General features: G+C 40.1%; 1 protein-coding gene across 3 annotated transcripts in view; it reads left to right on the top strand.

Moving 5' to 3' along the window:
* The first annotated feature begins 908 nt into the window (after nt 1–908).
* RBL2 (RB transcriptional corepressor like 2) overlaps nt 909–16084 on the top strand; it is a 71165-nt gene continuing 55989 nt past the window's right edge. For 2 of the 3 annotated variants that reach the window (XM_064274041.1, XM_003416314.3), the window contains exons 1-4: nt 909–1216; nt 5793–5923; nt 8259–8459; nt 11342–11406. In XM_064274041.1, coding sequence (XP_064130111.1) covers nt 968–1216; nt 5793–5923; nt 8259–8459; nt 11342–11406 — 646 coding nt within the window. In that variant the 5' untranslated portion in view covers nt 909–967. The remainder of the gene's footprint in view (nt 1217–5792; nt 5924–8258; nt 8460–11341; nt 11407–16084) is intronic. The other variant, XM_064274042.1, reaches the window with a different exon arrangement.

The raw sequence follows: 16084 nt of genomic DNA, 5'->3' as shown, positions 1-16084 counted from the left end.
TTATGAAAACCAAAAATCAAACCTGTTGCCATCAATCCGACTCACAGCGACCCTATAGGACAGAGTAGAAGTGCCCCATAGCGTGGATTCCAGGTTCCAACCTTTTGGTTAACAGCCATAGCTTTTAACTACTACGCCACCAGGGCTTTATGTCTCTCTCTCATAAAACCAAAAACCAAACTCATTGCCGTCGAGTCGATTCCGACTCACAGCGACTCTATAGGACAGAGCAGAACTGCCTGGTACTTCCCAAGGAGCGCCTGGTGGATTCGAACTGCTGCTTTTGATTTGCAGCCGTAGCTCTTGGCCACTCTACCACCAGGGTTTCCAATGTCACTTATAGAGAATGCAAATTTGCCCACTGGAAAAATTGAATTATTGCATTAAAGAAAGATTTAAAAAAAAAAAACAATAATTACTTTAAAAGGTCACATAAACTTAAAACATAGGAAAAACTCGAAATTAGGAATGGCGCTGTGACTTGAATTTAGGCAAATTAGCCCCTTGCTATTTTTCTTTTTTTTAGCTAAAGTAACTCAGATAACGAGCAAGTATGATTTCTGGGAACAGCTTGGACAATAAGCCTTCGTGTATCCATCCATGTTTCTTGGATGTCAGTACAGCACGGCACTAGGCTAGGTTTTTAGGCAGTACAGCCACGACGGCCCCCCTCACGACCGAGAGGTACGTATACTGCAGAGGTGCCCTTCCAGCTCGGTCGCAGGGAGACGCCCACCCACTGCCCCGGACGTGGTTGTCGGTCCTGCGTTTGGCCCCCGCGGGCACCCGGCCCGGACTACATTTCCCGGCAGGCCACGCCCAGAACTACGGGTGCCTATTTGAGGTGCGGCGCCGTTGGAGGCGGCGCAGTCCGGCGAGGACGGCCGACAGGCGGGCGCTTCGCGGTTTGAATGGCTCCGGGCCCTGGCCCTCGGCTCGTCTGAGGACCTGCCGCCCAGAGTGCGCTATGCCGTCGGGAAGCGACCAGTCGCCGCCGCCCCCGCCGCCCCCGCCGCCCCCGCCGCCCGCGGCGGCCTCGGAGGAGGAGGAGGAGGGCGAAGGCGAGGCGGAGGACTCCGCGCAGGCGGCTCTGTCGCCGGTCGCTCAGACCCAGCTGCGGTTCGAGGAGCTGTGCGGCCGCCTCAACATGGACGAGACGGCGCGGGCCGAGGCCTGGGAGAGCTACCGGCGCATGAGCGAGAGCTACACGCTGGAGGTGAGCCGGCCGGGGCTGGGGCCGGGCCGGCCTAGTGCGCCCCGCCCGGGGGCCTTGTCGCCGGGGGCCTTGTCGCCGGGGGCCTTGTCGCCGGGGGCCTTGTCGCCGGGGGGGGCGTTGTCGCCCGGGGCCCTTGTCGCCCGGGGGCCTTGTCGCCGGGGGCCTTATCGCCGGGGGGGCGTTGTCGCCCGGGGCCCTTGTCGCCCGGGGCCCTTGTCGCCGGGGGCCCTGTCTCCCGGGGCCCTTGTTGCCCGGGGTCGGTGCCGGGCAGCGCTCGGACCCGCGGAGCGCAGCCGGGGAGGCGGGGACGCGCTCTCCGCGCCGTAGCCTGGACGCCGCGCCTGCAGAGCCGTCTTAGCGGCGCCGAGCGAACGCCAGCCGGCTCTCGCTGCTCTTCTCGGCGTGTGACAGCCTGGCCGAGGTCGTGCTGGGGTCGCCGGTTCAGAGATGGGTCGGCGTGACCCCTCCGGCCCCCTGCCCGGCCCGCGGGCCGACTGCCAGGGATCGCACCGGCGCCGCTAGCCCGTGGGGAGCCAGGGGGCAGTGCCCGCGTTGCCAGACCCCGGCGTGCAGCCCGTCTCTAGGCGCCTTCGTGCAGGCATTGCGTCCGTTTAAGTGCACGCGCTGCTGAATTTTGGGGTGTGTTTATTTTTTACGACGAGTCTCCCCCGGGCCAAGTGACTACCCGGTCAGAGACCCACGCCCCCACCTGTCACTAGGAGGTCAGGATTGGGACCACCCCAGACGTCGCCGAGGGGGCTCTTACAGTCTCCGGGACCCGGGCACGTTCTGTTCTTTTCTTCGCACCGGGCTGCAGATGAGAAAAACGGGCAGTCTAGCCAGTGACCGTCAACGCCTCGGGCACCTCCCCTTCCCGGGCCAATGGGGAGTGACACGGAAGTCCGATGGCTTGTCAGCTGTTCGACTGCCAGTGTGTGCGGCATTTAAACACGAGTCCACTTGGTTTTCTGAAGTCGTTTCGTTTACAATCTGTGGAAGGAGTCGGGCAAAAATGTTCAGGATGCAAAGGCCTAACCGAGGTCTTACTGTCTTAATAGAGTGTTCTTGCCCAGGTGTCACCCTGCTGAGTAAAGTCATTTTTTGCTCTTCTGGCGTTAATAGACTTCTAATTCAATTGCTAATTCCCACGCCCCTTTGTTATATCTACAGGAAAAAAAAAGTAGTATAGTGGCCTTAGAACCTGACCCCTCTAGGTGGCTTTGGACAACTTACTTAACCACTCCAAGCCTCAGTTTTTTGGTATGTAAAGTGAAGATGTGTTTTTTTTTTAAAGTGAAGATGTGTGTACCTGCCTCACAGAGCTGTTCTGAAGGTTAAACAAGGTAATGTGTAGTTCGTGGTTCATAGTAGACACTCGTGCTGACAGCGCTTTAGAGTTTACAAAGCTTTTTCACATACTCGGGTGATCTAACTGGATAGGCCATGTTCCTGTTTATCCCTCATGCTCCCTGTGGTCAGGCAAAGAGGAGGACCCTTTTTTGGCAAGGGCATAACCCAGAAGCCAGTGCCGTGGAGTCAATCCCGATTCATAGCGACCCTGTAGGAAACCCTGATGGCGTACTGGTTAAGTGCTACGGCTGCTAACCAAAGGTTCGGCAGTTCGAATCCGCCAGGCGCTCCTTGGAAACTGTACAGGGGAGTTCTACTCTGTCCTATAGGGTCGCTATAGGAAACCCTGGTGGCATAGTGGCTAAGTACTACAGCTGCTAACCAAGAGGTCAGCAGTTCAAATCCTCCAGGCAGTTCTACTCTGTCCTATAGGGTTGCTATGAGTCGGAATCGACTCCACAGCACTAGGTTTGGTTTTTGTCAAGGGCATAAGCACCACTAAACAAGCTCTTATTTTACCTTCAGTATAATCCTGTACGTTAAGTAGAACAAGCGTTATCACCATGTAGTTAAAGTGTTTCAACTCATGGAGGTTAAGTTTTATAAGTCCAGTGTTAAACATAAGTGACACATAGTAGATGGTAAGTGAATTATTTTTGAAAACTCATGTTTGATTACCTGATATTTTTTTAAAACTTTAGTCTCAGTTTCTTAGCCCAGTTTACCTAGTAAATGAATGTTCACTCCTTGGTCAAATATTTCTTGCCCCTTCCCCCTGTTGCCGTCTAGTCGATTCTGACTCATAATGACCCTACAAAAAAACACAAAACCAAACCCACTCATAGCGACCCTATAGGACAGAGTAGAACTGCCCAATGGAGTTTCCAAGGAGCACCTGGCGGATTTGAACTGCCGACCTCTTGGTTAGCAGCAGTAGCACTTTACCACTAGGCCACCAGGGTTATAGGATGGAGTAAAACTGCCCCATAGAGTTTCCAAGGACCGCCTGGTGGATTTGAACTGCTGACCTTTATGGTTAGCATCCATAGCACTTAACTACTACGCCACCGGGGTTTCCATTGGCAAATGATTTCCCAAACATTGTTACAGGTGCTGGGGCTAGAGCAGTGAACAAAACAGATAAAAAATCTCTACCCACATGGAGCTTATATTTATATATAATGTGAGATAACATGGGATGTTAGTCTCGTGGAGCTGTACAATGGAGTATAAAGCTCACCCCATATAATACTTAGAACAGAATACTGGTTGAAGAATTTAACCGTTTGATTTCTTGTATTTTCTGTGCTTTACAGTTGTTAACTCATTTAATTCTCATAGTCCTCGGATAAGAAAACTGAGCCTCTGGAGCTGTTAAGTAGTTTGCCCCCCCCCCCCCCCAAAAAATATGTTGCCATCTAGTAGATTCTGACTCATAGTGACTGTATAGGACAGAGTAGAACTGCACCATAGGGTGTCCAAGGAGTGGCTGGTGGATTTGAACTGCTGACCTTTTGGTTAGCAGCCATGTTCTTAACCACTGTACCACCAGGGCTCCAGTTAATATATGGCACACCCTTAATTCAAACCCAGATCCGTTTAAACCCATAGGTATATGACTATGGGCTGTTAATTTTGAGGATGGCTGCTATCTTATTTTTTGCATCAGGCACTTTTTTAACAAATATATTTTAGGACCAAGATAAACCAGGCAGAGCCTTCTCTAATGTTGTCTGTGGCCTATTTAGCATAGATTACAAAGAGCTTCCCCACTCTGCTTTGTTCTTTAAGCACTATGGAATTTTATATGTAAGCCTAGTTTTTTTTCCTCTTTGTAGGTATTATATAGGTGTGAATTCCCTAGGACCAACATGGACCGTTATAGATAATCTACTAACCTTTCATTAAAACACAGGATAATTGTGTGACTTGCTTAACTTTATCTCTTTTAGTAAGAAATCTGGATATAGTAGAGAAATTCATTAATTATAAAGCTGAATTTACTTTGCAATCTGATAAATCAGGAATCTCCCAGAGATATGTTTAATACACAGATCTTTGTGTGTGTGTGGCTATGTCGTAATAATTGTAATTGGTTTTTAAGCAAGTTTATGTGGTAACCTGAAAAATAGAGAATTTCCAGTTCCTCTCATTTTCATTTAGATCAGCATTGGCTATAGTGTAACTAAAGGCCTGATAGGGAGAGTAAAGTGTGTCACATCTTGAAAAGAAATAATGCTGAAGATGATCTTTTAGAAATGATGCCCTAAAAATGATTTCTGTGGATGCTGTTCAGAAGTGGATCCACAGTAGCCCCTGTGGTTACAGAAAGAAGTTTTATGTATCTGTATTTGTGTGTACAGTTTGATCAGGTATAAAATTAGTGGTTGAATATATATTAAAGCTTAATTTTTCATTTATTTCTTTCACTCTCTGGATTTTGAGTAAGATAAAAACTATATAAACAATAATATTGTTCCAGTTATTATGGCTCTGTGACAAATTACCATAAAACGTAGTGGCATAAAACAATTTATTATGCCCACAAATTCTCTGGGTCAGGAATTCAGACAGGGCACAGTAGAGAAGTCGTGTTTCTGCTTGACAAAGCCTGGTGTCTTACACCTGGAAGACTTGAACAGGGGCTGGCACAGCTGGGGTTCTGTGGGTATCTCTCTGTATATGTGAGTGGCCTGTGCATGTGGTCTCTCTAGCATGGCGTGATTCAAGACAGCCAGACTTCTTCAGTGTTGGTTGGCCAGATTTCCCAAGGCACATGTCCAGAGAGATAGTGAGCCAGGTGGAATCTCTATTGCCCTTTATGATCTTGGAAGCTACATAGCATCGCTTCTACCTATGCTGTTGGTTGAAGCAGTTAAAAAAGTCTGCCCAATACTGGAAAATGTTCCCAGGTGAATGAGAACCCACGTGGCCTTTTGTCCTACATCATCAATCATCCGTGTTATTTTACAACATAATAATATGTATTTCAGTTTAAATAAATGTGATATTATGGAGCCAAAAAAAAAGTCTGCCCAGGCTCAGATTCCTACCTCTTAGTGGGAGAATGTCATTATCACATTATAAAAAGAGCATATAGGATAGGGCCATCATTGGAAAATTGTTTGCCACAGATATATAAACAATACTTTTGATTTGAACGTAAGAATTCTTTTATATTGAGGTATATATAGCACATTAGCTAAAATTCACTTTTCTTTTACAGGGAAATGATCTTCATTGGTTAGCATGTGCCTTATATGTGGCTTGCAGAAAATGTGTTCCAACTGTAAGCAAAGGAACAGTTGAAGGAAACTATGTATCTTTAACTAGAATCCTGCGATGTTCAGAGCAGAGGTAACTATGTTAGAATTTGAAGAGTAGAATGTGACTAATAAAAAAGCTCATAAATCTTAGTCGTAAGTAAGAATTCTCTCTCCTCATTATTTTCCAAGCGTTTGTACCCGTGGAGTGCTGAATTTAGAAGCTAGGTTATGGTTTTCCTTTACTACATCCAGGTCAGCATCCACTATATTTTAATTTTTTGCTGAAAAATATTTAAATTTTAATGTATTAGGTACTTACATGGGAGAGTTTACTCTTGAAGGTGTGACTCATTATTATGGTAATACTGGGAGGATTCTAAATAAGGACATGGAGAAACTTTGTGTTTACCTTTTTAACATAGGAGATGCTTTATGTTGAAAAGGTAAATACAGTACTGATTATATGGTATTATACTTAGAGCTACATACGTAGGACTTGTATCTTGATATATATGGAATGTGTAAATATATATTGACTTGCTGTTTGGGGATTAGTAACACTATTATAATCAATTATAGAGAGGGTCAAAATTAATGTTTAAAAGAAGAGGCAGAAGTTGCTTTTTCTATCTATTGTGCAACTGAATTGTTTCCATTTATTTTTTGTGTTTTCTGGGTCAATTTCCCTTTCTGGCTCAGTAAGATTGATGGAAAAGGATGTTTGGCACTGGAGGGAGGGGATGGGCTGGGAATACCTCTGTCAAAATTTATGGTCTTAGTGATTTAAAAAATTACTTAATATTAAAATAATTAACAAGGAATGTAATGTTTTAGTTGTAGCCTATTTATTAACCATGAACTCCATCCAGAGTTATATTTAGGCCTAAGAACAAGAGACAGTGCATAGATAGTTGAACACTGGGCTGTAAATCTATGTTTAAGTGAGATTCAACAGCATAATCATTTACTAGTAAGAAAAATAAAGGCAGAGTAATCCAATTAAGTGTAAGAGAAGGAACTTCAGAGGCAAAGATCAAATTATGGGGTCATCGTAATAAACTGTAGTGACAAACTTATCTATCACTTAAATGCAAGCATATTAAAGTTTTATTTCCATTTCAAAGCCTTCAGTTTTTATCTTTAATTTTTTACATATAGGTTCAAATTAATACTTTTCTGCCATAGTGGACTCACTGGATTAAAAAGAGCAGATTGGGAGAAGATATTTACAGTGCATATAACTGACAAAGAAGTAGAATTACTAACAAATGGTTAAGTAATAGACAAATACCCACTAAAAAATGGATAAAAGAATATGACTTCACAAAGGCTGAAACCCACATAGCTAAAGAATAGAGGAAAATATGCTCACTGTCACTAGTAATCAAGGAAATTCAAAGTAAAAATAAAATAATATTTCATTCTCATCAGATTAGGGAAATTTAAAGCCTGACAACACCAAGTGTGGTCAGTGTGTAATGAAAACAGGAACTCATTATACTGTTGGTGTACGGAGGTGAGTGTCTAAATCGACAACTGCTTTGGTGGGAAGTTTGGCAGTATCTAATAAAATTGAATCTGAGCATTCTCTGACTCAGCGATTCCATTTCTTGGGATAAGCCCCTGAAGAAACTTTTCCCATACAAGTATGTAATAAATTAAAATTTAAATATTTTCACCAAAAAAGTAAAATCTACACATACAAAGATATGTTCATTACAGCACTTTTGGTCTTGAAAATTTAGAAACAACCTAAATTTCCACTGACTGTGGAGTAGATACAAAAAAATTGTGATGTCTTCATATGAGGGAATGTTTTGAGCTATTAAAATGAATGAATTAGATAAAGCTATTTTTTTATATATGTATCAACATTAATGAATTTATGAAACAGTGAAAAAGCAAGTTGCAGAGTGATAAATATACCATTTATTATAAAATGTAAAAATACACATAAAAAGATAGTACTTGTTGTTTCATGTAGACAAAGTATAAAACGTTCCTGGGAAGCATTCAGGCTAACTTTTGAATGGGTTATCCTAGGCGAAGAGGGTGAGGAATGGGATTGGGAAGAGTACAAATGGGAACCTGGAATTTTGGGTATTTCTGTGGTGTTTTTAGTTCTTAAAACATCTGAGGCAAATACGGCAAAATTCATCAAACGTTAACATTTGTTAAATCTTACTCTTGTTAATTAATTTGTATTTTTAAAATATTAATTAAAAACAAAGTCAGGTAGTCTCAGAAAAAAAATTAGGAGGTTCAGGTGAATAGATATTAAGCTAGCCAGAGGCATGAGTTATGATTTTCTATTACTGTCTAAAAGTAATAATATAATGAGGTAATTTTGTTTTACCTTTATTTATATTTGTACGCTTTTCCTTCATGTTAATTATGAAAATGTCTTTTTTTATCTTAAATATCAGCTTAATTGAGTTTTTTAACAAGATGAAGAAGTGGGAAGACATGGCAAACCTACCCCCACATTTCCGAGAACGTACTGAGAGATTAGAAAGAAACTTCACTGTTTCTGCTGTAATTTTTAAGAAATACGAACCCATTTTTCGGGACATTTTTAAATATCCTCAAGAGGAGCAACCTCGTCAGCAAAGAGGAAGAAAACAGAGGTATGCGTTTACTTATATTTGTTAGTTGGGAATATTATGCACTTATGCTCAGTTTTGATCCCTAAATTTGTGTCCCTCTGTTTATTTTGTTCGTCTTTAAAAAATAATTGATTTCATTAACAATCCTTTTTGCCCAGATAGACAAGAACAATTATGAGATACAAATTCTCTACCTTTATTACAGAGGTTTTCTCTTGATACCAGTCCTTTGCTTTTCATTGTGTGTTAACCATGAAGAGTTGGACAAGTTCTTTTATATTGCAAAATGTATGGGGTCTTTGTTTATTTAAACTTTCCCTTTTTATTTAAACAATTAAAAATGCAGACTGGAAAAGTCAAACCTCAGAAATTTTCACCAGGTAGCTCTCCTAGGTACGAAATTTGGCCACTGTATTTTCTGTTATGGAGCGTGTGTCAAACCGAGTAGTAAACAATCCTCCTTCGTAATTAAATGCCGTCTTTACATAGTTGGGTGTTTACAACCAGTCAGAAGTAGAGAAACCGGATTGGGGATCTGAAACTATGAGTTTATGCTTTCTGGAAAGGTCTGCAAAGTCTGTAAACTAACTCTAGCTCAGTGTTTTTTACCTTTACCGATACATAAGAACAATTATGAGATGCAAATTATGTACCTTTATTACAAAAGTTTTGTTTATAAATGCAAAACATGCAAAAAATGTAAATTTGTTCTTAAAATAGAACTAGAAAAAAGTTGACAAGAGGGGAGAAAAGGAGTCGTTACAATTGTTTAGGAGTCCCTGAGCAGTACAAATGGTTAACACACTTGGCTGCTAACTGGAAGGTTGGAGGTTCAAGTCTACCCGGAGGCACCTCAGAAGAAAGACCTGGCAATCTTCTGAAAAAAAATCAGCCATTGAAAACCCTATGGAGCAAGTTCTACTCTGGCACATGTGGGATTGCCATGAGTCAGTGTTGACTACTTGGTAAAAAAAAAGCCATTGCCGTCCAGTCGATTCTGACTCATAGCAACCCTACAGGACAGAGAAGGGTTTCCAAGGAGCGGCTGGTGGATTTGAGCAGCTGACCTTTTGGTTAGCAGCCATAGTCTTTTTTGTAAATATTTATTTGAATAGAATAAATAATGTTCATTTCCTTTTCATGTATAAAAGTTTTCTAAAAAAATTTTTTTTTATGTGTACAGTAAGTGAGCAGGATTTAAATAAAACAAACCATTACATTTTATATAGTTGACCCCACAGATATAGAAATAGCTTGTCCCATTTGCTTGCAGTTAGGAAAGGGCAATTGACTGTCTATAGTTAAGTATCCTAAAAATTGGGTAGAAGCTTTTTTCTGGGTGAGGGCAATGTGACTCTTTAGAGAAAAATATAGAGCGTCTTCTTTCTTTGGAGCATTGTAGATAATGACTTTAAATATGACATTTATCAGTGTGTATAATTACAATTTTTTATAATTATATTTTCTTCATTCTAATTAAGAAAATTTTGAGATTATTTGAAAATTATACACAGATATCACTCTGTAATTTTTATTAGCATTTTTTGCTAATAATATAATGTATAGCACTTCCTGAGAATTCTTAACGTAAATGTATATTACCTGAATTAATCCCTATGATAAACTCGTGAAGTTGATCCTGTTGTTACAGATAGGGAAAATGAGCCCCTGAGAGGGTAAGTAAATTGGCCAAGGTCACACAGCTAGCAAGTATGGAGACTCAGGTAGTCTGACCGAACCCTTATGCGTCACCCAGAATCTGTACTGTCTCTCACATACAGTATTCTTTGAAAGTTACTAAGTTTTTATTGAATACTGTGTCAAGTACTATATTAGTATTATGCAGGGCATAAGTATTTAAAAAACAAAGAAAACCTGACAGTCTTTTCTTCTGAGGGCTTATACAGTGTTTGAGGAAAGAAATACATAAAGATTCCAGTTTGTGGAGTGTAACGTATGATAAAAGTCACATGAATGAAATACATAACAGAAATTTAGGAGTTCTGTGGCAAAAATAAATCAATTCTGGATAAGTCAGTCAGGTAAGATTTCAGAGAAAATGTAGAACTGGGTCGTGAAAGGTGGGTAGGGTTTTGCTAGATAAATTTGGAGGTATAGCAGAACCTTCTATGCAGAGGAAATGCAAGAATAAAGACAGAGAGGTAACAAACCAGGAATAAATTGGGAAGACAATAACTTTGACAGAAGAAGAAACTAAGGCACTGGGAGAGCAGGTGTACTAATGGCAGTGCTGGAACTAAACTGAGTCTTCAGACTCTTCTCCAGGGTACTTTGCTCTTCAAGGCACTTTGTTAGTGTAAGGCTACTGGGATGTGAAAACTACAGATGTCTTCTCTAAACATTGGCAGAGGTTTTGATAGAAAAGCCAAGCTTAAAGCAGGTCTGAAATGCCCATTAGCAGTCAACTTGGCAAGATACAACAGTATAAGGGATTATAGGAACCCTAGAGTTTATCTTAAGTAGACCTTTCCTGACTTGAGATGGTCTGTACTATCTTTGGGGAGGAGAGTAAGTTTATCAGCTGGGATAGAGAAAAGAATGGGTAAGTATCTGGCTGCATACACTGGTCTTAAGTAGCATTAGCCTCCCAGATGTTATCAGCAGAACCATTGTTACTCATTTTTTTTCCACCTTACCCATCTTGACTTTGAAAAGCTTTTAAAATTTCTCAGAATTCTCTTTCTAAAATGAGCTTTTTCTGACTTCCAGCTATTTCCTACCAGTGCTTGGCTGGGACAGAACTTCTTGTATGTTTTCAATGTGAAACTTAACCTGGCATCACTTCCTCTACCTGTGGATTTTGTTTCTCATCTAATTTAAAATCATTTGGGATGCATTTCTCTAATTTTTCTATGTCTTGTAACTTTTTTTCTCCCCCTTAGGCGACAGCCTTGTACTGTGTCTGAAGTTTTCCAGTTTTGTTGGGTGCTTTTTATATACGCAAAAGGTAAGAAAATAGTAATACATATTCAGATGTTAATTAGATTATTTCAAATAGTTGTATATTAACTTTGTCAACTCGTATATGGAGAAAAGATTTTTACTGGCAAGTTTCTCAAGAGTTTTAATATCCCAGACAGTTTTCTTTCTAAATTGTGGAAACATATACACAACATAAAATTTGCCATACAATCCAGTAGCTTTAATCACACTCACAATATTGTTCATCCGTCTAACAACTTAATGAGCAGAAACTCATTCAGCAGCAACTCCTGTCCTTTCCCCAGCACAAGGTAACCACCAGTCTTTCTGTCTCTGTACGTTTGTCTGTTCTAGAGATTTCATGGAAATGGGATTATCCAGGAAAACCTGGTGGTGTAGTGGCTAAGAGCTAAGGCTGCTAACCAAAAGGTCAGCAGTTCAGATCCACCAGGCGCTCCTTGGAAACTCTGTGGGGCAGTGCTTCTCTGTCCTACAGGGTCGCTATGAGTCAGAATTGACTCAGTGGCAGTGGGTTTGAGGATTATCCAATATTTGCCCTCTTGTGCCTCTTTTAGTTCACTTAGCATAACGTTTTCAAGGTTCATTAATATCACGGTATGTATGTATTAAAATTTTCTTTTTTGGCAAAATAGTATTCCATTGTACATATATTCCACATTTTGTTTATCTGTTCATCTGTTGATGGACACTTGGGTTGTTTACACTTTTTGGTTATTGTGAATAATAATGCAGGGAACAGCAGTATCTGTTTGAGTCCCTGCTTTAAATTCTTTTGGGTGTACACCTAGGAATGGAATTGCTGGATCATATGGTAATTCTATTTTTAACTTTTTGAGGAACTGCCAAAATGTTTTCGACAGCAGCTGTACCATTTTACAGTCTCACCAGCAATGTGAGAACATTCCAGTTTCCCAACGCTTGTTATTTTGTTTTTTTTTTGAGCAGACATCCTAATGATTGTGAAGTGGTATCTTATTGTGGTTTTAATTTCTGTTTCTCTAACGACTGATGACATTGGACATCTTTTCATGTATTTACTTGTCATTTGTATATCTTCTTTGGAGACATGTCTGTTCATTTTAATTTTTATTGTGCTTTAAGTGAAAGTTTACAAATCAAGTCAGACTCTCATATAAAAATTTATATACACCTTGCTATATACTCCTAATTGCTCTCCCCCAATGAGATAGCACACCCCTTTCCTCCACTCTCTTTTTTTGTGTCCATTCTGCCAGCTTCTGACCCCCTCTGCCCTCTCATCTCCCCTCCAGATAGGAGAAGCCAAACATAGTCTCATGTGTCTACTTGATACAAGAAGCTCATTCTTCGCCAGCATCATTTTCTATCCCGTTATCCAGACCAATCCCTGTCTGAAGACTTGGCTTTGGGAGTGGTTCCTGTCTTGGAGTAACAGAAGGCCTGGGGGTCATGACCACCGGGGTCCTTCTAGTCTCAGTCAGACCATTAAGTCTGGTCTTTTTATGAGAATTTGGGGTCTGCATCCCACTGCTCTCCTGCACCCTCAGGGCTTCTCTGTTGTGTTCCCTATCAGGGCAGTCATCGGTTGTAGCTGGGCACCATCTAGTTCTTCTGGTCTCAGGCTGATGTAGTCTCTGGTTTGTGTGGCCCTTTCTGTTTCTTGGGCTCATAATCACCTTGTTCTGTTCATTTTTGATTAGATTTTTTTGTCTTTTGGTGAGTTGTAAATATGTAAATATTGCCATTTCATAAAATGGTCTTTAAATTTTTTGTAATATTTAAACCTTATAAATGGAAAATCCTTTAATTTCGTTCTTATATCTTTTTCCCTCTAACTTATTCTTCTCTGGATTGAAAATACACATCATTCTGGATGTGCTTATTATTTTAGGTGTATTTTTTGAAGGTTATATCTTCCTGGGTTGAGTAAGACTCTGGCTGTCATAAAGTCCAAGATTAGTCACCCTCGGAGTAGTTCAGGTTACTTTTTGCACTGCGTCTCATTCAGATGGATGGGCTTTAGATGCAATTTGTTTTCCCTTCCTTCTCATCTGATTATACTTAACCTGCCCACGGCCTGCATTCAGTTAACTACATCCCTTATTACATTTTGTCCTCTGTGTGTTTCTGTGTAGAAATAATTTTGTAGTAATCTAAAGAATAAAATAAAAGACAGTTACATTAGTTATGTAGCTTTTTACTGTAGAACATGTGGCATGCCCTTGCCACTGAAATATCCCAATAAAATGTGAAGCTAAAATTAAAGAATCAGAGAGCTAGGAGTTTCATAAATCAAATATAAGGGACTCTTAATGTTAGATCAACTAGCTCAACTTGATTCACTTTACCTATGAAGTAACTGAAGCCCCAGAACTAGGTGCTAGGAGCAGAGTTGGGATTTGAACTGAGATCTCCTGGCTTTTGGTTTCATGTTGATATGAAGGCACTCTGGCAAAAAATGAGTTACTCCGTTGTTCTCCAAGTCTGTTGTGTATGATTATAGCTCGTCCTTTCTTGCAAGTGAGAATTCATCTTTCCCTGAGCTGAATGCTTCATTGAAAAGAAAAATCTTTCTTCTGCCAAATGCACCCCATTTTAGTCATTGTGGTTACCATCCCACTAGCATATTTCTTCAGTGGTCACAAAGGTGACGTAATCAGTAGCATGGAATGAAGAAAAGCCTGTTTTGTACATCGTAAGGTTTTTTTTTTTTTTTCTAAGGTTTAGGAGCATATAAACTTTTTGTTACGGCTGCAAGAAGTCTTCGCTTGCTATAGCTCGTATTATACATGATATTAACCTTCTCATATGATTGTATTGGGCAGGTATATCTGACTTGTAGAATTTTTATCTGTTTTCTTTATATCTTTTATAGTGTATGTGTGTTTAGGAGTAAATGTGTTTGGTGCTATATAAACTATAAAAAACAAATTCATTATCATTATTTAGATTTTGGTCTCATCTGATCAATGGGAATGGTATATTTTTGTCCCTGCAATTAACTCAGTGTTTGAATTCCATTTTAATTTAGTCTATAATCATTTCATTTGAAAAGCCTTTATCCTGTCACAATCCAGCATGCCCTACTGTGGTTTTTTCCTGATAAAGTAGCTTCATGAATTTTATTCAGTTTTTGGTTGATTTATTTTTAGGGTAGGTCTGCTGTATTTTTACACAAATAATGTATGCCTCCTAAGTTTGCCAGCTGTGCCTTCCCTTCATGAGGTATTTTCATAGGCACCACCATGCCTTTTTTTTTTTTTACATACTGTAAAAAAAGAATAGCATAGGGTGCTTATGGAAGTAACTTGTGGAGGGAGGTCACGATTAGCAAACAGACATAGAAGATATGTGTTAGTTGTGTAAAAATAATGATATGTATATTTTCTAATTTTATTTGGTGAAAACATATACAATAAAACACATCGATTCAACAGTTTCTCCATGTACAGTTCAGTGACATTGATTACATTCTTCAGGTTGTGCAACCGTTCTTGTCATTCTTTGCCGAATTATTCCACCTCCATTAACGTACACTCACTGTCCCTAAGCAGCTAACCTTTCAAGTTGCTGTTGTCGTTTGATCACGTACAGATAATTCTTTAAAAGAGCACAATGCTTGAGGGAGGTGTTCTTTCCTAGTTAAGTTAAACTATTTAGTTTGAAGAAATCTACTCTTCTATACCCATTTTTCTTATGACTTTCTCTGCAGCATATAAGCATGCCAGATTATCGTCAATCCTGTTGAATAAGCCATCTCTTTGTTATCTTTGTTGACCTGTTTTTGTCAAGCTCACACCAGTGACATCTTTGAACTTTGTCAGTGGGAAAGGCTTTGTGGCCTGAAAACCAATAGGTATCACTTTCTGTCTGTCCTGAGATCCCAAGTCATCTTCTTTCTAATAAATGAGCCAACTCTTTGGATGTTACACAAGCTCCCATTTACCTGTTATTTTTGTTCATTGGAACATAAAAACAGCTCACAAAGTGAAAAAGGTCAGAATCTGAAACAGAAAGCATGTCATGTTGGGACACCCTGGAGCTGACCTTAAATTCTGGTCTTTTGGGGCATCTCAGCTCTGGGTTAGAAGTGACTGAGTCTAAGTGCACGTAGTTTTTGCCTTCTCTGACAAGCACACACCAATAGGAGTTTAGGCTTGTCAGTGTGTTGGGCTTTGTAACTTGAAACCAGTAGGTCCCACTTCCTGTTGCGCATAGAAGTATATTTTAATATTAAACTCGCTCATAGTGGAAGCAAGCTAGTTAGTTTGGTTGCTTAAGTGCAGAATTTACTAATTTTCATTTGCGTTTATGGCAACAGAAAAAATATTTTTTATCTTTAATTCACTTAAGTCGATATGTTGAACATTTTCATTTCTACAAAAAAGAATTGTTTATCCTCATATACTGAGGTAAGTGGAAGTCTCTGGAGGAAGGCAGAGAGAAAAAACTGAAACATAATGTGTGTGTGTGTACACGTGCGTTTAGTAGGCACTGTGAAAATGCCAAGAATTGTCTTGCCCGGATCATCTCGATCATTCAGATGTACATTAGCTATTTAAATTCAGTGCAACTGACATTATAAGAATGTAAAATAAATATGAAACACATATCCAAAAAGGGATATGCTTGAAGTTATAAAAAAATCTAGAAGTATTTAAGTCCTGAGAATAATAAAACTATTTAACTGTATGTAAAAACTG

This window comes from Loxodonta africana, chromosome 21 (assembly GCF_030014295.1).
Source record: "Loxodonta africana isolate mLoxAfr1 chromosome 21, mLoxAfr1.hap2, whole genome shotgun sequence".
Taxonomy (NCBI): Eukaryota; Metazoa; Chordata; class Mammalia; order Proboscidea; family Elephantidae; genus Loxodonta; species Loxodonta africana.
The sequence above is the reverse complement of the archived record's forward strand: the minus strand, read 5'-3'. Positions and strand labels throughout refer to the sequence as shown.